The sequence below is a fragment of the Phyllobates terribilis genome, unplaced genomic scaffold (genome assembly GCF_046119375.1).
Source record: "Phyllobates terribilis strain yellow unplaced genomic scaffold, ASM4611937v1 Scaffold_7672__1_contigs__length_36138, whole genome shotgun sequence".
NCBI lineage: Eukaryota > Metazoa > Chordata > Amphibia > Anura > Dendrobatidae > Phyllobates > Phyllobates terribilis.
Genome location: NW_027370412.1, coordinates 6,331 through 27,791, shown reverse-complemented (window position 1 = coordinate 27,791; position 21,461 = coordinate 6,331). Strand labels below are relative to the sequence as shown.

The following is a 21,461-nucleotide window of genomic DNA, read 5'->3' as shown; positions in this document are numbered from 1 at the left end:
TAATTTAATATCCAAAGGTCAACCATTTAAATTTGAAAATATCTGGACAAGAAGAAAGGACTTTGAAAACCTGGTTAAACAAGCCTGCGCTTCCCCCTAGGGCTCGCTTATGTTTAACCTGGTTAAAAAACAAATCAGGTAAAGATTGCAGCGAAAAATGGAATAAAACAACCTTTGGGAATATTTTCAAGCAACTGGAGGAAATTGAAGAAAAATTAAGTAATTTACAAAACAGGATTCTGGTTAGTTATGACCAAGCGCTCTTATCGTTACAAGATAAATTGATTAAAAAAGGAATGTCTTCTTGTGTTTCATAAAAAATACTGGAATCAAAGAGCGAAAGTAAAACACATCAAACTCATTGATACTAATTCAGGATATTTCCACAAAATCGCGTCTGGGAGAAGAAATCGGAAAATCATTAGGGAAATTAGAACGCTTAAAGGAACTTTTATAATAGGGCACGAGAATATCAGAGATGAAATTAAAAAAGGCTTTCAGAAGAGGTTTAAAAAAAACAACAATAATGTAAATAATATTAAAGTGGATGCCTTCACTAATTCGGAAATCAAACAGGCTATTTTTAGCATTGGAAAGGGTAAATCCCCGGGTATGACACCTATTTTCTATCAAAAACATTGGCATATTGTTGGGCCACTCGTGACTAAAGCTGTTAAAAGTTTCTTCCACTCAGGGCACTTGTTGCAGTAGATTAACCATACTTTTATCACATTAATTCCAAAATGTGATAACCCTGCAAGTACTAATCACCACAAGCCGATAAGCCTTTGCTCCACAATATACAAAACTATCTCGAAGATAATCACAAACAGACTAAAACCCCTTCTACAAAAACTTATTCATCCGCTACAAGGCGCTTTTGTGGCTGACAAGGCAATCCAAGATAATATTCTAATTGCTCATGAAATCTTCCATTCCTTTAGGGCTAGGAAAGGGAAGGAGGATTGGATGGCAATTAAATTAGATATGGAGAAAGCCTATGACAAAATTGAATGGAACTTCCTGTTTGCAGTGCTTAGAAAATTTGGATTTCATGATAAAGTTATTAACTGGATCCGAGAATGTGTGACTACAGTTTCATTTTCGGTTCTGGTTAATAATGGACCAACAGAAATGTTCCTCCCGGAAAGGGGTTTGCGACAAGGCGATCCCCTTTCCCCTTTCCTGTTTATCATTTGTGCGGAGGTGCTTGATAGGAAGCTTCAGTTTGAATGTAATGCGAATAAAAATATTGGATTCCTGATTGTGAAAAATCGAATTACTATCCCCTTCTTATCTTTTGCGGATGATATCATTATTTTTGCAAAGGAAAAGCAAGCAGCCTTCATTGCAATTAAAACCATTATCGAGGATTACTGTGAAATCTCAGGGCAAAGTGTTAACTTCCATAAATCTGCTCTTCAAATGACTACGAAAATTTCAAATCAGAATAAAAATGTCATTCAAGCTATATTTAACATCCCTATTACAATGTCACTTGAAAAATACCTGGGATGCCCAATTATTAATGGTAGAGTTAACAAGGATACTTTCAATGAAATCATCTTCTCTTCTAAAAATCAACTTACAAAATGGAAAGCTTCGTCTCTTTCTCAGAAAGGAAGAGCGACTCTTATCAGAGCAAATCTATCGGCAAAACCAAGTTATACAATGCAAAGTTTTATGCTTCTATCATCCACCCATGAGGAACTGGATAGAATTAACAGGAAACTCGTTTGGAATAAAGGAGATAAACACTCGCCGATGATCGGGTGGGACAAGATCTGCAAACCAAAAAAGTGTGGGGGTCTTGGAATTAGGAAAGCGGAATATATGAATAAAGCTCTCCAAATGAAATTACTCTAGAAAATAATAGCAGAACCTTCAAATATTTTGGTTAACATAATAAAAGAAAAATATTTAAAAGGAATCAACCTCCATGAATACATAGGTAAAGGGAAGAACTTGTCTTGGCAATGGTCCCAAGTCTTAAAAATTAGAAAGGGATTCTTCATGGGCCTAATTTGGTGTCTTGGGAATGGAGAATCTACTCGAATTTGGAAAGATTCTTGGATCCCGTCGTGCTGTATTGAGGTATTTAGACGACACGATGTAAGTAATGACAATAATAACAAAGTTAGCTCTCTAATTAAAGATAAAAAATGGGATAGTGGAAAACTTAGTGAAATATTTAATCAAGAAGGTGTTGATGTGGTCTCGTCAATTCCAATTCCGACAAGCAATATACCGGACAAAATAATGTGGGCTCAGAGTAGAAATGGGAGGTTTAGCACAAAATCAGCCTACGAAAAGCTTACCAATAGAATGGCTCCTCATAATGGGTTTCCGACCAAACAAAATCTGGCTAACAAGAATATTGTTGTTCCCCGGAATTGTGAGCTGTGTCAGCACTCTTCTGAGGATGCAGTTCATTTAATACTAAAATGCCCTTTTACTATGACAGAAATCAAAAACCAAGATCAAACATTAGATGCGGCCCTCAGGAACATACAAATACGGAATAAATCGATAAAACAAATCCTACTAGAGATTTTTGGAAAATTGAATGCAGAGCAAGGGATTACTCTTGCTACGGTGTGGTGGGCAGTCTGGATGTTCAAGAATCAATGTGCTTTTCAAACAAATGTATAAAATAAAATTAAGGATTTAAAAGAGTTTATCCGTACTATCAGACTGAACCGGGAAAAGACAAAAATAATTAACAAGGATGGATGTGAACTGGCGGAATCAACACAGAAGATAAAAAGGGGGAATAATAGGAAAAGAAGGCATAATGTGCACTGGATCAAACCAAAGAATAACATAGTCAAGATTAACTTTGACAGAGCAGTGGATCAGAGGAGGTACACCCTCAGGAACATACAAATACAGAATAAATCGATAAAACAAATCCTACTAGAGATTTTTGGAAAATTGAATGCAGAGCAAGGGATTACTCTTGCTACGGTGTGGTGGGCAGTTTCAAGAATCAATGTGCTTTTCAAACAAATGTATAAAATAAAATTAAGGATTTAAAAGAGTTTATCCGTACTATAAGACTGAACCGGGAAAAGACAAAAATAATTAACAAGGATGGATGTGAACTGGCGGAATCAACACAGAAGATAAAAAGGGGGAATAATAGGAAAAGAAGGCATAATGTGCACTGGATCAAACCAAAGAATAACATAGTCAAGATTAACTTTGACAGAGAAGTGGATCAGAGGGGGTACGTAGGGTGGGGTTTTGTTATTAGAGACTGTAATGGGAGGATAATTGCAATGGAAAAGGATTCCGGGGAAAAGATTTCGGTTCTGCAATCCGAAACGTTGGCTCTCCGACTAGCAACAAAGAAAATTAAGGACTTAAATCTGTCTCTTGTGTGAGGGGGACAACTTATGCCTTATTAACGTGTTGAATGACATCTGACAGTGTCCATGGGAAATTAACCAAATTGTTAATGATATTTGTGTTAATTTGTTGTCTTGTCCTACTTTTAGGTTTCTGCATGTCTTCAGGAAAGGCAATCGGGTGGCTGACCTTGTGGTGAAGCTGGGTCTGCCAGGTGGAAGGACGATTCAGAGCTGTCGGCTCTCATCCATGCGGATGCTCTAGGAGGGCTGTGTGTTTAGGCCTCCTAATTTTTTCCTATATTAAAAAAAACAATATGTATGGAAAAAACCTCCTGCAAAGTGGCATAAGATAAATTTTGTTTCTTCGTTTTGTGCTAATGGTGAATCATTTATTGGATATATTATTCGAGATCATTTAGGTAATATTGTTCATATTAATAACCAAAAGATAAACTCATCTTCTCCTTTGCAAACTGAAAGTCGTGCATCCTTAAATGGTACAAAATAAGCTCTTCATCTTGACCTTCATAATTTAATTATTGAAGGAGATAATATAATATTAATAAATTCAATCAGAAATGTTTGGCAGGTACCATGGAGCATCCAAACAATTGTCAGTGATATAAACGTGCACATCAACAAATTCAAGGACGCCAATGTCTATCATTGTTCGAGAGAGAGCAATCAAAACGGCTTATATCCTTGCCTCAAGAACGCTTCAAATATAGATATCCATAAGTTTTTCTTTGTATTTTAGATATACATGATGTACCTGATGTGTACATGAGGGTTTTGCGAGAGAGGTTGGGATTTTCCCAACCTTTCCTCCTTAATTTCTTATTTTATTTTTTTACGTATTATTCGCTACGATAATGTGAGATTCCCTTCTGATCAAGGAGAGTTTCCAATATTGACGGTATATAAGAAAGAAAATAGAATATTGAACAGTACAAGTGCGGGAGAGAAATACTTGGGTGACCTTATTCCCGGAGTAGTTGTGTTGTCAAGTATAATTTATCGGATACTATCCGTCGCATAGTGGTTTTGCTAACCCTCGCACACGAAAACATCACGACGAGACCTGCAACCGGCGTGACGGTGGAAGGAAAAATGGGCGTGACGGCAGAGGCAAAAACGGGCGTGACGCTGGACAAAGCCAAGGGCGTCGCGTCGTAAATTTTTAACCGATGCCGTGACGACGTTGGCGAGATACAACGTGACGGCATAGTTTATAATAGGCGTGACGGTATGGTCTTTTATTGATAGGAGGTATTTTTGATGTTTGTAAGTATTTTTATTAGTTGTAAATGGTTATTTAAGCCTTTTTATGCTATTTTTGACAAGAAAATCACATTAAATGATAGTGTTAGGCTGGGTGGGTCTGTAAGGGTGTTCGGAAGGATGAAAACGTACTTGTATTGAATGAAAGGGATGTATTAGGTGGTTTTAACAATGTTGTGTGATATGTGATGACCTATATTGAGATCTTGTGACATTAAGTGACACTTGAATTCATCCCCGTCCTAATGTCTACTTTGTAACAGCTAGTGTCCTCATGTTTCCAATGCATAAATTCAATGTCAACAGCCCATGAACACACTGCATAGTGAACATGAAAATCACCCCTTAAATGGGCCATGTATGTGAAGTTTGTGTTATAGCCCAATAATGTGTTGGTCGTCACGTTCGGGGTGGCGCAGGACGTCGCGCTATAACACTCCCCCGCCGTCACGCCGGGGAATGTTTCCGCCGTCACGCGCCGCAAGCTAGACTGAAAAGCCAGAAGTAGGCTATCGTATCAAGCCCATGCCTCTGTAATTATGTCTCCAACTCAAGGGTGCAGCGACATGACCGACACCTGCAATATTTGACCCATTTTCATCCACAAAAATAGCTTCATGTTCTCCTATTTAAACCCCTACACCTCACCATCTTCATTCACCAAATCATTTACAACATTTCTCTCCATTCTAACAAAATGAAGAAGTTTTTCTTATCAAAGTTTAAGAAAATGAGCATTGAGAGAGTAAAACATCAAGAGGGTGACGAACGTAGTCATTATGAGCATGATGAACGGATGGATCGAGGGGGGGATCCAAACACATCATACTCACCTGGAGATTACAACAATGAGGTTAGTTAGCATATATGTTTACTCTTGTAGAGGTGCAGTAGTGTTGAGCATGATGAACGTATGTTGCATTATGTCGTAGTAGTATGATTTATTTATTCATTTTGGTTCCATAAGTTTACGATTTATTTCGTCATTAGGCCCTACATTTAGTTAGCATATGATCTATTTCATCATTAAGCACTACAGTTAGTTAGCATATATGTCTACCTATTACGTTGTGTTGCACCTTGTTATGTTATGTTGCATTTAGTTCTATATATTGCAGCTTGTTATGTTATGTTGATCAAGGTGATTCACATTTAGTTATACGAGCTCACTTTTGGTACATCTATTGTTGTAACGTATAGTTTGCACGAGACACATACGACAATTGCTCATCATTCTACCACGGAGAGCAAATTCCTTCTCATGGCTATGTTCCTGATTCATATGAAAGCCTGGATCGAATACAGGTCCCAACCATGTACTATGACGGCCTACAACCTCAAGTGCCATATCAAGTGCCCTACTCGGGCTACACAAACGTGTCACAAAGACGGGACGAGTCATTACTCGATTGTCCAATTCCGAAATTCAGTCTTGGCTTGACGGACGACGAAGATATCCCCCCAAGGATGAGTTGTCCGGCAAGGTTCGCAAGCCAGAGTAGCATGGAACAAGGTCCTGAATTTTGGGGATGGGCACCCCTATACACCCTACCCAAGTTCGAGAATGTGGCCACACCTGAACCAATAACTTCAAAGGACTACAGTGAGTACTTTGTTACAGATCAGGTCTTCAACAAAAGAGATGAAATAATTGAATGGGCTAAGGGGGAGGCGAAGAAGCTCAACTTCGTGCTCGTCAACTACAGGGTTGATAGCGGGACTAATGGTAGAAGGCCTGTGACGTGGTTAGCGTGCCAGAGGAGAGGTAAGAGCACGCCAACCAAATCCCCCAGCGAGAAGATAAGGACTAGAGTGAGACAGTGCAACTGTCCGTTCCTCTTGCAGGTATTTGAGGAACCGCTGGACTGCTGGAACATTGTTGTGCGCAAGGGAACGCACAATCATGTCATAAGCGACAACCTGCACGGAAACGCGTACGCTGGTCGTCCCACAAAGGAAGAGTTGAAGGTGATTAGAGAGATGGCTGAAGTACATGTACAACCGAGGCACGTACTGGGGATGTTGTCCAGCCCAGACAATGTGACGAGCATCAAGCAAATTTATAACATAAATAAGAAGTTCAGGAGGGAAGGAATGGAAGGACGTACCGTCGTGCAAGAGTTCTTCAAAAAGTGTAAAGAGAACGAGTATTATGTTGAGTACACTTCTGACCCGGAAACAAACAAGATAAAAGACATTTTCTTTGCAAGCCCGGATGGAATAAGGCTACTAAGGGCATTCCCGTACGTTATCTTGTTGGACTCAACTTACTCTACTAATGTGTAAGTCCATCTCCCCGGATTCATGTTTTGTATCGTGTGAGTTCGTTCTATGTTGTTAAGAACTTCCCTTGTATGTACAGGCACGACAGTCCCTTCCTGGAGATTGTAGGTATCACATCAACGTGGAAGAACTTCAACATCGCCGGAGCATTCCTTGCCCGTGAGGAGACCGAGAACTATACATGGGCCATAGAGCAACTTGCAAAGTTGTTCTACAAAGTGAAACAACAACCGACATGTGTAGTGACAGACCGAGAGGCGGCGTTGATGAAGCCAGTTTACCGTATGTTTCCACACGCGAAGTTCCTGCTATGCAGGCTTCACGTCCAACGGAACATCGAGCTGTTTGCACGTAAGTTGACCGACAAGGCCAGGGCGATCAGAGTATCTAACGCATACAGGGATCTATTCTATTGCACTAGCGAGGAGGACTACAATGCGAAGAGCGAAAAACTTTTTCACAACTGGCGTGGTCTTCAGAAATTGCATGCATACGCGCACCAGACCTGGTTCAAGCCTCATAAGGAGAAGCTTGTCGCAGCATGGACAGACGACGCATTCACGCTGGGGCAGAACACAACAAACAGGTAAAACTACCTTAACGTTTTCTTGTACATCTGATGCATGTGACGTATAGTATAACCAAACATTCCTCGTCAATGAAACCAGGGTTGAAGGAGCGCATTCTGTCTTGAAGAAATACTTGTCCGGGCCAAACGGAAACCTGTCAACCATCTTTGCAGAGTACCACATGTTGTTGAGGAATCAGGTTCGTGAGATTAAGGGCAGCCTGAACATGAGTTTAGAAACCCAATTCAGGCTTATAGATGGAGCGCACATGTTCAACTTGTTGCACTACAAGGTTTCAGCACCGGGCTTCAACCGACTAATGGACGAGTACAAGAACGGCCAGTTCATGAACCCGGAGCCGTACTGCAAATGCGTCAACATGACTAGGGACGGTCTCCCCTGCTATCACGTGATAGGAACCTATGTGCACGCCGGTCAGGCATTACCGGAGGAGGAGATTCATAAATTTTGGAGAACACTTTCCATATCGGATGTGCCAGATGTCGTCGATGACGAGAAGATAAAGAGGAAGGTAAACAGGTCGTTGATGGACGACTTTGCAGGAGAGGAGTTCGATAATTTGACCGTGGATGTTCAGCTGAAGGCGGTGAGAATGTTGAACAAGCTAATGCGCCCAGAAGAGACGAAGCTTGATGAGCCCGCAAACTTCAAACACAAGGGCAGGCCGGTGGGTGCACTTAACAAGAGACTACCTTGTGCGTGGGAGAGCTCCGAGGTTGACAAAGATGAGTCACCACAGAAGAAGAAGAAGGCCGTACCTCAACCTACTAAAGCGCCAAGGCTACTTATCAACAAAAAATATCACAAGTTGTGGCCACAGTGCATGGGACAGTACATACAAGGCTGGTACAAGATCGTCGCCGACGGAAACTGTGGATATAGATCCATTGCGGTTGGACTAGGTATGAGCGAAGATGCCTGGCCCCAGATAAGGGAAGCCATGGTCAGGACGGTTGAAACCGATTGGGAGGCACAAAGCAGGCTGATATTTTCAACAACCACTAAGCAAGAGATGATAGTCAAGCTGGACACGCAGTGGTCCTATCCGACTGCACCGTCGTGGAAATGGTTCACCATTCCTGACATGGGGACGATTGCTGCAACAACGTTCAATGTGGCGTTGGTAATCCTTGGGGAAAACAACAGCAGCACGCACATGCCCATACGAGCAGCGGCAGACTATATGCCCGGTCAGCATATCCCGATTATATGTCTAGGCCACATACCACTTGAGATGAGAACCATTGGGTTTCGGTATGTATGTTACATTCGCTGCAGATGCATTTTTTACTACTTAGTTGTGTTTGAACCGGGCTCCCCCTCTGGATGTCTATTTGTTCCATACAGGTTATCATCCATTCAAACTCGCCCCTCCCACCACTGAACGTGTTGTGGAGCCATCATCATGAGCCATCAGCCTATCAAATGCTTGTGCCCCTTGTCGAACGGTTAGGAGCCTATCAGTTTGATGCGGCCGATAGGCATACACAATCTAGACGAGGAAGAAAACAACGTAGTACTCATGTAGACGTCGGTGACTACGATGCTGTTTGACAATTTAATATTAAGCCCATGTAACGATAAGTTCGTTGTTGTTTTTATTTGAACATTGTATTTGTTGCACTTTTCCTCATTGAATGAAGCCCATGTACACTGGATCCAGCTAAATGAAGCCCATTTTCATATAACAAAGCCCGGTTCCCACTATCTTCCATTGGATTCCAAATTTGAAAATCACCCACACTGATGTGACATTGCAATGCGGTTCCCATCATGCTTTTCAGCATGGGACCCGGGCACATGTCCCCTCGAATGTAGAGAAATAATGGAGATAGTGGGTGTGAGCTGTACTTTAGCTGGAAGCCATTGAAGCGGCCTAAGTCTTCTATAAATTCCGTCCCCAGGCAAGATAAAATCTCAGTCTAAGACAACACTCTCCTTTGCATTCTACATAGTGATGAATTTTGATAGGGTTACTATCAGGTACCGTGATGGTACGGTTTACTACCGTTACTTCTCCTTCGACAACAATCTTAACAACGTTCGTCTAGTACCACACCGTCGACGACAACCATAGCGGAGGCAATCTTCGGTGTTCCACAGACGGAGGTAAAAGTTGATTCTGTGTTCAATATGTTGCATCTTCATGACCTGCTTTGGTAACATACGTGTTTGCATCCCAGGAACAAATAGCCTTGTATGATTTCACTCATCATCATGATGATGCCTTGCTTGCCTCCATCCTATCCTTCATTCGAACGAATCCTGGGTGCACTGAGGTAGACTGGGACTTTATTTCTAGAAAGTACAACGAGGCAACTGGGGAGGGTGAAACGCCAGGAGTGCTAAGGGTGAGGTTTGACATGCTTAAGAGTACGTACGCTGAGTGGACCAGGTTCATAAGGGCTTATCCCGAAAGCCCCGGTACTCCCATTGACAACGAATGGTGGACAACAAGTTGCCCCCCCGAGTATGAGAAATTCAGGGACCGTCCACTGCATCCCTCCACGGTTGAGTTCCTTGCTCGCATCCCTGAGAACTTCGGTGGTTGAACGTCGCGTTTGTCCACTGTGTGCAAGCTAATGAAGTTGTGTTATGGCGTGTATCGTGCTAGTTTCATGTAATTGTTGCAACAACATGTTATTGTGTTGTGTTGTGTTTATGTGTTTCAAAATAAGCCTTGTACAAGGTTATGATGTATGTGTTGTTTTTCATATAGAAGTTGGTCCCTTCATATGACAACCAACAAATAAGTTTCAAACTTACAAATCAAGGTCTCTCATAAAAAGACATCTCGCGAAGACATCTCACATAATTACATGAAACCCAACAAATCAAGGTCTCTCATAAAAAGACATCTCACATAATTACATGAAACCCAACAAATCAAGGTCTCTCATAAAAAGACATCTCACATAATTACATGAAACCCAACAAATCAAGGTCTCTCATAAAAAGACATCTCACATAATTACATGAAACCCAACAAATCAAGGTCTCTCATAAAAAGACATCTCGCGAAGACTGTTGTTTATGGCGTGCCACATGTCCCATGGAGGATATTCTTCTTCCTCCTTGAAAGGCATGAGGTACCCCTTTACGCGCTCCATTGCACTGAACGATTAACGCAAACATTAAAGGAAATCAATGAATTCAACTCACTACTAATTGAAATGTAGGGATGAAATGGGTTACCTCTTCGATGTCATCTTCCATAGGCGGTATAACCTTCGGATGTGTTCGAGGTAGATACCACTCCATGTAATCGTGGGTTACCTCGTAACCGTACGAAGTTTGCGCCCCTAGAGCATGAAGTGATATCTTGTGGAAGTTTTGTGCGTCCCACACCCAACTCGTCGTTGTATACTCGACTCTATAGCTACCAATCAACCGTGGCCGGATCGCTCTCGATGGTGCGATCAATGGCGCCGGAATGCATTGGACTATACTGAACTGCCTAAGGACTCGGTCGGGCATATACGGTTCGGTGATGTCATGCGAGAAGCCCAACACACCATGAAACAGAGATGGTGCGAGCTCCGGAGTATCAAAGTCCAAGACTCCGTATGGCAGCCAGTCAACCTGAATTTGGAATTAAGTGACAGGGTAAGCCTACGAGAGAAAGTAGACATTCATCTACACCTACAATTCACTCTACACAATACGTACCTCGGCAGCTTGCATGGCATCCAGCTCCGCACGGTAGTTTCTCCCGTGCCCGGACGTGGCATCGGGGGCCCATTTCATGGCCAGAGGCCGCCCACCTTCCCACCCACTTAGGTGTGGCCTAAAAGTTGGGAAGTAGCTGTATATCCAGCTCTGCATTTTATGTCACAAAAATCATCGTATCGACGTGGTAGATATAAACATATTTTCATTGACATACAATTACTTACCATCACCAGCGTATAGCACGCCGAGATCTTCTTACAGCCAGCCCTGGAGGCCTTTCCGAGCTCTCGGTAAGTCGAAGCTAGCAGGCCGGCGCCCCATGCCCACTCACCAACCTCGTCAAGGTCCCGGACGTACTCTATGTGCGAGAGGGGGATCTTATTCTGAGATCTATCCGGGAACAGAGCACTACCCAACAAGTGGAGTAGAAATCCCGAGCGTGTAACATGCTGGGTCAGAGACATGCAATGATGGCTGGTGCATGCGTCCCTAAGCTTTTCATGGGCGACACCATTGTCGCTCACATCCAAGCCGAAAAATGCCTTGGCCTCGGCCACCTTTGTGGTGAGGTCGGTTTTCTTCCCCACAAGTCGTTGCATCTCGGAGGCACCCATCCCCTTGCCCGTTATCGGTAGCTTCATTTGCTCGTATACATCGTGCAGGGTGATTGTCATCTCACCAAATGGCAGGTGAAATGAGCTGGTCTCGGGCTGCCACCTCTCCACGAATGCCATGAACAATTCCCTGTCGACGTGCTCGTACATTAGGTCCGGGATGTGCTCGAGCTGGGCATCGACGGCAACGAACAACATGTGGCTCCCCCTCGTTGCTTTCCAAGCTCCCAACATCTTATGACGGAACTGGAAATTGCAAGTACGACCCTACATATCGAGTTTAAAACTTATGTGAGAACATTGTACGGGAACTTGAGTACATTTCAATGAACATGTACATTACCTTTCCCTGCCAAATGTCGGACGCAACGTGGGCAGGGAACCCGCGAAGCAGCTCAGGGTTCTCCGGGCCACCATTAACCCCTACGGTCAGAAAGGGGTCAATGGTGATGGCCCTGTTCGGTCTACTACGTGGCCTCTGGATGTCCTCCTCCATTGCCACACCCTCATCCCGTGGGGCATCCCACCGTCGTTGCCCCCTCCACGCGTCCTACAAAACATATGTAATATTGAAACATTCCTGATCTGGTTTATGAAACTTAACTTAACGTTAACAATGTTACACTATATTAAACATACCTCCAAACCAGCTTCTTCTTCCGCATCATGAGGCTCTTCCTCCTCATCCATACCCTGATCATGCCCGAACGCGGACCAATCTCCTTGATGGCGATCGTAGTCACCACCGTAGTACGCTTGCGAGCCACCACCGTATTCGTAGTGTGACCCGGCGGACCCACCACCGTAGTGGAACTCCGATCCCCCGCCCGCGTAATGCCCGGACCCGTCGCCCTGGTGGTAATCAGACCCACCACCCATCTGTTGGGCACCGTAGTACCCCAGCATCAACGGGTGGGAAGACGATGCGTCTCTCATGAACTCGTCCACCCCGCCACCGGAGATGGAATGGCGTGACCCGGATGCCTCCGGGTACATCGGATACGGGTACTAGGGCTCCTCGGACTCGCATTGTCGGCCATCCCCGGAGACAGAATGTCTCGCAGGCGTGTAGTGCGCCGAGGCGGATGCCCTTTCGGCACCCCGCTTCTTCTTCCGGGCCACCCTAGCGCCCAGCTCTGCTTCTGTTCTGGCCGCTTCCTCCGCGCCGAGGCGGATGCCCTTTCGGCACCCCGCCTCTTCGGCATCCCTGACGGCATCCCTTTTCTGGTGCCGTGCTGATCGGGATCCTATGCCACCAACCTTCTTCGCCATCCTCTTTAGACGGTCCTGCATCCACAAAATACCAAATCCACTTAGCATACTCACTACTAAGATAATTTTTATACGCAATGGTATTAAGCAATATATATAGCTAAAATCACCAAAAAAACTCAATATTCCTAACACAAATTAATTTATTTAAATTTTTTTACGTAAATACCAACATATACTATAATAAAACACACGTAAATAATATATTTCAATTTTTTTCACCTAAATACCAACAAATAATTCTAATTTTTTCACCAAAAAAATTATATTTATTTACTTATATTCCTGAAAATCATAAAAAATACACATAAATTCCTAAAAAATTCCTAATAAATCTAAAAAATCATTAAAAAAACCCAATTGTTATAATTATTAGTAAATTATATATAAAATCCACGTAATTTCCTAAAAATTATATTTATTTATGTAAATTCATAAAATAATTCCTAAAAATCCTAATTGTTCTAATTCTTTGAAAATATCTATAAAATCCACTTAAATTCCTAAAAATACATAATTATTTACTAAATTCGTAAATAAAACCTAGAAAATTCATTAAATCTAATTAAAACCTAAAAAAATATTATTTACGCATATAAAAAAATTCCTCTAAATACCTAAAAAATCCATTAAAAATTCCATTAAATATTATTTACGCATATACAAAATTCTCTCTATTTACGGATATAAAATACAGTTTTTTAACACAAGAAAATTAATTAAATCTATTTTTCTCCCCTAAATACCGAAAAAATCCATTAACAATCATAAAAAAATTTAAAAAATTCCTCTACAACCAAATACCCATAAAATCATTAATCCAACTAAATACTCAATATATATTAACATTTTAACCATAAATTTTTATTAATTCACATTATTTTAACTAATTAACAAGATTAAATACTCAAACTCCCAATAATTCAACCTAAAAACCAATCTATCCAAATATCATCCAAATCAACTCAAATCTTCCATAAAATTCAAGATTCAAACAATATTATGTCTAAATATCACATTAATTCAACAAATTAACATATATAACTACTAAATCTTCCAAAAACAACTATAAAAACTTATAGATCTACAAATAAAACAACTCAATCAAGCTAGAGATTGAAGAACTTACCATAATAACTTTGAATTTGGTGTTGTTGAAGGAAGAACAACGAAATAATGGAACTACGAGGACCGGATTCAATCAAAACAAGCAAAAGGAGAGTTGAAGGAGCTCGAATGAAGGAGAGGGAGAAATGGAGTGAAATGGAGGCGGCAGAGAAGGTAATGGGAGGGGTTTAGGTCGATTTTGGCTTTTATAGCCAAAATCGGGTCTGGCGTGACGCCAGAAACCGGGTTTGGCGTCGCGCCTTAAACCCTTTCTGGCGTTGCGCTGGGTATGTTTTCCAGCGTGACGCTGAAATCCCCCCTCCCCGCGACGTTGTAAATTAAACTCCCCGTGACGATCTAGGCTGCGAGGGTTAGTAAAAATTTTATGCGACAAATAGTATTCACCTAATTTATTAGCGTCACTATCGCCTCCAAAAGGTGTAAATCCTGCAACCAACTCCCGACCTTCATTATTATCTCCAGCCATACATATATGGTGGTCAGGCGAGTGGCGGCGCTAGGTCGGGATCCAAGATATCTCAATCCATTAAAATAAACTTAGTACAAAATGGCTTGACAAAACAAAATGCAAGAACCAGTTACCTTCAAACCAAACTATTATAGCCATCTCTGTATACACGTTTGAAGCTGAGTACAATAGTGCGCTCATAAACGGTGGACCTATCAATTCCTTCTATATCAAAATAAGAAAGCCTAAAATGGAAAAATAGTTATTGAATTCATGGGTATTAAACTTGCTATTTTACTCGTAGATTTATATCGGTTGATAATTGGGGTGTTAAATAATAGCTAATACTTTCTTTGTTTTTTTTATATAGATCTTGTTTGACGTTTTCGAGATAAAAAGAAAAGAGAAAAAAAAAATGAAGAGAATTGGATAAAATGAAATTAAAATGATTATAAGAGAGATAAAGAGAAGAATAAGATAATTTAATGAAAAGAAAGTGTATATAAAAGTTGATTGAGAATTGTAGAAATGTATTAGGAATAGTTAAATTTGATATATAAAATTTCATAAAATGGAAAGTATGGTTTGTATTTTTAAAAGGAAGAGAGAGTACTATATATGATATTCATTACATGCTATAAACACACCTAGAGTATCTTTAATGGTGATACTCACCTATAGTATCATAACTAGTTTTTTTTTTCTTTTTGCTTTCACATTATATTATGATATTATTGTACAATAATGATGATACTCACCTAAAGTATCATAATCTTTGTTCTGTAGCTTTTTACATCATTATATTTATCAAGTAAATTATTATATATCTTTAATATTATTTAAATAAAAAAGATAAAAAGTGGACTCAATTGTGTTATAAAATATGTAAGAGTGAGTATCAAAAACATAATACTCAAGTCTAATGATGATTACAATCCACTAAAAAACTCTTATGCACTATTTAATTTTCTTTCTAAAAATGGTCTATGATATTTAGAATATCACCATTGTTGATGGTCTTAGAATGATAGACTTGATCCGAGCTGCTATTTGCTATAATTTTGTCTATTTTTTATTTCGAAAAAGCGGCCTAAATACGATTTCTTTATTTTAAGTCCGGTTTGGCCTAGTTATCAATTAAAGAATGAATTTATTTTGGTTGGAAGATTTTAAGCCAGATTAATTTTGAAGCTTTTATAAATTTCATAAAAAAATTAAAAGAATTTCCTCTGAAGTTTGTATTTATAATATTTCTTTATAATATATATAAAAGAGGATTTATCATATGTGGACCATATATCTCGTGTGTACTTGTGGATACTGATAGTAGTGGACTGATAGTGCAATGACAAGTGTTCTATAGCGCAGTGCTCTGATGAGTCCACAAAATATGCACCATATATATGTTCTTACTAGGAACTTCTTTTATATACTTATAAATATTTTATTAATTTTTATTATTTTAATATACTTTTAAGATTTTATAACGGCTTAAAAAGTGGAGTCACAGGAATCTCGGGCACTAGACTTTGATATTAATAACTGTGATTGAATGTATCATTTTTTTTAATGGCAGATAGGAGTTGCAAGTGATTTTTTTCTTCTTCTAATTTCTAACTTTTTCGTTGTGTCTGCATAGCTGTACATCAGGAAAACAGCACATATATAATAGGATCAGAGAACACCAGCAAGTTAAGCCAGGCAATCTCATCCATAATCTGTGAACAAAGCACAATGGTCCCTCCGGTGTTGAGCGTAAGACACAGTAAGCCGAAGCTAGTAGTACCATGCAAGCCGACGCCTGGTGGCAAGAAGCAGCTGTCCCACATCGACCAACAAGGGTACCTCCGGAGCCAGATGCCGATGCTGCTATTTTATCCGGCGGGAAAGGAGACGAACAGTAACGTAGGGAGAGTCATAAAGGAGGCGCTGGGGAAAGCTTTGGTGTATTACTACCCGTGGGCCGGCAGGATGATGGAGTCCGACGACGGGAACCTGGTTGTGGATTGCACCGGCGAGGGAGTTCTGTTCGTCGAGGCCGAAGCTGACATCACCCTGGCCGAAATGGCCGGCAACAAGGGTTTTCTTGCTCCGCCTTTCCCTTGTGTCGATGATTTGCTCTATGATGTGCCTGAAGCTTTTGATATAATCGACTCCCCCTTGCTCCTATTCCAGGTTCCGATTCGTGAACCCAAACTTTTTGTATTATGTCAATTACAACGATTTTTAGGTCTAATACACCAGTTTTAACCCCTTGTGGCTTGTAGTCGTGGTTCGTTGACATATTAACATTTTAAGACCATCTAAAATGAAGAAATCTAAATTGGATTTCTTCTTCTTTTTATTATTTTACTTTCATCCGCACCAACATAAAAAACTTTATTTTATTTATTTATTTTGTTTTTCTACCTAATGATTACATTTTCTCTCTACTTTATATAAGAAATAAGGCCTTTTTTTAAGAGATGACTCAACTACTCCCTCCGCCCCCTAATATAATTCTCATTTGTGAATACCGAGATAAATTAAGGAAAGAGAAATATAAAATAAAGAAGAGATGCTCCTTTCCAGGTTCTGATTCTTGAACCCAAATATTTTGTATTATGTAAATTACAACGATTTTTAGGTCTAATACAACGACTTTAAACCATTGTGATCGTTGTTCGTTCACATATTAATATTTTAGAAGTATCTAAAATGAAGAAATCAAAATTGGATTTCTTCTTCTTCTTATTATTATTTTTCTTTCATCCAGGCCAACATAAGAAACTTTATTTTATTTTATTTATTTATTTGTGTTTCTATCTAATGATTACATTTTCTCTCTAATTTATATAAGAAATAAGGCCCTTTTTCAAGATATGACTCGACTACTCCCTCCGCCCCCTAGTATAGTTCCCGTTTGTGAATACCGAGATAAATTAAGGAAAAGGAGAAAGAGAAAGTAGAGAAGAGAAAGATTGTGAGTGTGTAGCTTTTTATGTAAGAAAGAGAAGATAAAATATAATTTGGTGTGAGTTTTGAGATAAAAAAAGAAGAGAGAGAGGGTTTTTGGAAGTGGTATAGGTAATAAGACAAAACACATAAAAGGAAAATAGTAACTATATTTCAGGACGCCTAAAATGAAAATAATGAACTATAATAGGGGACGGATAGAGTATCAAGGAGGGTTCTAATTCAATTCCTTGATATTATAGTTATTTTTTTGTAGGGTTTAAAAATCCAAAAACTTACCATTATAGATAGCCTAAATTCACATATAAAATAATAATATTTACACTTAAAAACTATGTTTTACATGATCCTAAACCTTAATCAAATTGTACCGGCTCTCAAATTATGATGAACGAACCCATTGTAGGTAACAAGGTTGGCATGTGGAGGTTTTGTGTTGGGATTCCGTATGAACCACACGATGACTGACGGAGTTGGCATAATTGATAAATAGTGTAGAATATGGTATGTACGTGTATATTGATGATGAGTTTATGAGTTACAAGCATGTGTATATATAGAGGCTGTAGAGTTTATCTTGTAGCCTAGGATAGAAGATATGATAAAGATATAGTAGCCTAGGATAGAAGATATGATAAAGATATAGTATCCTAACAATATCAACTAATATGAATACATATCTTCTAATACTCCTCCTCAAGTTGGAGCATGATGTTAATCATGCCCAAATTGGACAATAGAATATTAAATATGGCTAAATTATATACAGTAAATAATCATAAAAATATCTAAATCTATTTGAAGTCTTGATGGACCGATCTTCGTAGGTTGTAGTCGTTTTGTTGAAGTTGGACGAGACCGCTAAATATGTCGTTTTGTTGAGACGGACGAGACCGCTAGATAGCCGTTTTGTTGAGACGGATGAAACTGCTAGGTATGTTGTTTTGTCAAAGACGGACAAAACCACTAGGTATGCAGGCGGAAGCCCTATATATGGTTGGTAAGCGAGCGAAAGCCCTATGTATGGTATGTATACGGGAGAAAGCCCACGTATGGTAGTTATGTGGGAGAAGCCCCATGTATGGTAGGTATGTAGGCAAAAGCCCTATGTATGGTAGGTATGCGGGCGAAGGCCCGTGTAAGGTATACGGAGAACAAAAATCCAGTATCAGACGTTTGTCTCTCATAGTTAGGTACGATATGTATACAGGCGAAGGCCTATGTATGGTAGGTATGCGGGCGAAGGCTCTGATACCATGATAAATAGTGTAGAATATGGTATGTACGTGTATATTGATGATGAGTTTATGAGTTACAAGCATGTGTATATATAGAGGCTGTAGAGTTTATCTTGTAGCCTAGAATAGAAGATATGATAAAGATATAGTAGCTTAGGATAGAAGATATGATAAAGATATAGTATCCTAACAATATCAACTAATATGAATACATATCTTCTAATAATAATTCAATTCCTCAACGCCATCGCAGAGATTGCTCGCGGTGCATCCCGTCCGTCAGTTATGCCTGTTTGGAGACGTCATATCCTTTGTTTTCTGGATCTTCCATGTGTCATCTCTACGGATCTATTAGAGTCTGAATCCAATCTCACACAATTAACCATTGACCCAAATGAAGACGAAGACGACAACAATGACAAAAGAGGGATTAATATTCATCGGACGTTTTTCTTCGGACACGATGAGTTGTCCATTATTCGACAACGTCTGCAACCGTGCATGAGGAGTACTTGCACCACCTTCGAGCTGTTAGCTGCGTTTCTATGGCGTTCTCGCATTATTGCTCTACGCTTACACTCCCTTCAACATGTAATACATTTCCTTTTGACTTAAATTTTGTTAATTTACGAGTCAGCTAGCTATCAAATGGTTCGAATTTGATCAAAAGATTACAAAAATTAATAGCTAGCCAACTAGTCAAGAATACATAACACGAGAACATGGGAAAGTTCAACCTGTTAGGACGGTAGATAAGCAGATTCAATCAGATTACCAGTAAATAAATCTACAATTTTAGCCCACGTTTATATCCTTAAAAATCTGTAAATTGAAAGAAAAATATAATGATTGTAATTTAAATTTGAAAAAAATAATGATATAGTCTATGTGAATGCATGATAAATAGAAAAGAGAAGATTTATGTTTAGTGATATTGAGTGGTGTACTTAATCATAGTTGATGTTAGCTTCTTCTTTTTTTGGGTTTTTCATAGTTGATGTTAGCTTTTGTTTCCCATACTTTAATTAGAGTATAGTTCTCAATTTTGGCCCACTTATTTTTCACGAGGGAGTATGATTTAATCATTGGGATTACCCAATTTCTCATGTTGAGATAATTCAGATTGTTCTCTTTTGCATATAATAAAGATTATCTCCTTTATATAATGTTAAAATGTGATACAAATTTATAAATTATTTGGTTTAATTGTTAGTTTGAATATTTATAGTTGTATCGCTTCACTAGAATTCAGGTGTGGTTATTTGATTCAGTCAATGTCATTAATGGACGTGTTAGTGGTGAATTATTTGAATATGTAAGTATATGAGAGCATCAGTTTCAATTATTAATGAAGAAAATTTGTAGCAAAACTCTTGAACTCTATCATTGATCATCCTTCATCGATTTTTCTGTGTGAATCCAGTTCTTTGCTAACAACAAAATTAATATTTATGTATTGTATAGGTGAGCTTGATGTTCGTAGTGAATGTGCGTCCAAGATTTGACCTCCCTGATGGCTACTACGGTAATGCCATCATCTTAGCAGCAGCGGTCTCCCAAGCTGGGAAAGTCACCAGTAGCCTTGACCATGCAGTGGAGCTAGTCAAGAGGGGCAAGGAAAAAGTGACTATGGAATTCATTAGGTCAGTGTCACTTCGACCAGGACCCGCCCCAGCCAACTTCCAATTCACGGATGCTAACAGCTGGGTCATTTCTGACAACAAACCCTTTAAGTTTCTAGACATTGATTTCGGGTGGGGCAAACCGGTTTATGGTGGGCCCGCCTCGGACTTAGTGGATGAGCAACCTATCCCAGTTAGCTACTTCATAAATGGGATGGATGACAAGGGACGAAGTGGGTTGTTGGTCCCCGTTTGCCTACCCGATGCCTCCATGGACAGGTTTGTCGGACTTGTTGATCTTACCCCAAGACCAAAGCTTTAAATATGCATATGCACTCTATTTTACGTCGACATAAGCTAGTGTCTAGCAATATTTTGTAATTTCACGAAAGTGGATGATGGGATAATTATCTGTAAGATTTATTTAACCCTAAAGATTATTGTTAGGTGTTTATTTGTAATTGCGTAAGTTCTTTAGGTGTGAAATTTATACAACCTAGACTTGTTTACATAATCTTATGTATTATTTTTATACTAGAAGCTTTCTTATTAGATAGAAACAAGCATGAGCGGTAAAGCACTTAGCCCTTTTACCAAGGATATAGGTTCAGATAAGTAATACCGCCTATGAGGATATTTGGCTGAGGCATTTAGGCTAATGGGCTAACATGCGCAACATAAACTGATTGGACTTGCCTTGATTGTAGCTCTTGCTAGGCTTGTCTTAATGGACCGCTTATACTATTGCTTGCTTGTTGCTGAGCCTCTTGCATGTGACTACTTTGTGCTTTATGTGGAACGCTCTGTTTGAGCTCGCCTATATATATGTACAGTGTTGACCTAAACAATGTGTGCTTCATTGTTATTCCACCTCTCTCTCTTCGTTTCTTTTTCTCTTTACGCTCGGCTAAGGCTTATACCCTGAGGTCCTCCAGTGGAGACTTTGAGAGCGATGATGCCCCCAGTCCCCACACTTTCCTTGCAGTTTGTTTCCTTGTGTGTGGC

The 21,461-nt window shown here is 39.8% G+C and overlaps 1 protein-coding gene across 1 annotated transcript; it reads left to right on the top strand.

Annotated features, from left to right (window-relative positions):
* Nucleotides 1–14,914: 14,914 nt before the first annotated feature.
* On the top strand, nt 14,915–20,956 carry LOC141251787 (uncharacterized). Its single transcript, XM_073670418.1, has 9 exons — nt 14,915–14,918; nt 16,281–16,816; nt 18,003–18,073; nt 19,059–19,425; nt 19,526–19,582; nt 19,829–19,864; nt 20,063–20,149; nt 20,299–20,735; nt 20,935–20,956. The coding sequence occupies exons 1-9, from the start codon at nt 14,915–14,917 to the stop codon at nt 20,954–20,956; spliced, it is 1,617 nt and encodes a 538-aa protein (XP_073526519.1).
* Nucleotides 20,957–21,461: the final 505 nt, after the last annotated feature.

What these genes read in the sequence shown, in the direction of transcription:
- LOC141251787 (XM_073670418.1), top strand. An exon ending in CCCCCTTGCTCCTATTCCAG is followed by an intron (nt 16,817 to 18,002) that starts GTTCCGATTCGT and finishes AACCCATTGTAG; the next exon opens with GTAACAAGGTTGGCATGTGG. An exon ending in TTTCCCATACTTTAATTAGA is followed by an intron (nt 19,865 to 20,062) that starts GTATAGTTCTCA and finishes GAATATTTATAG; the next exon opens with TTGTATCGCTTCACTAGAAT.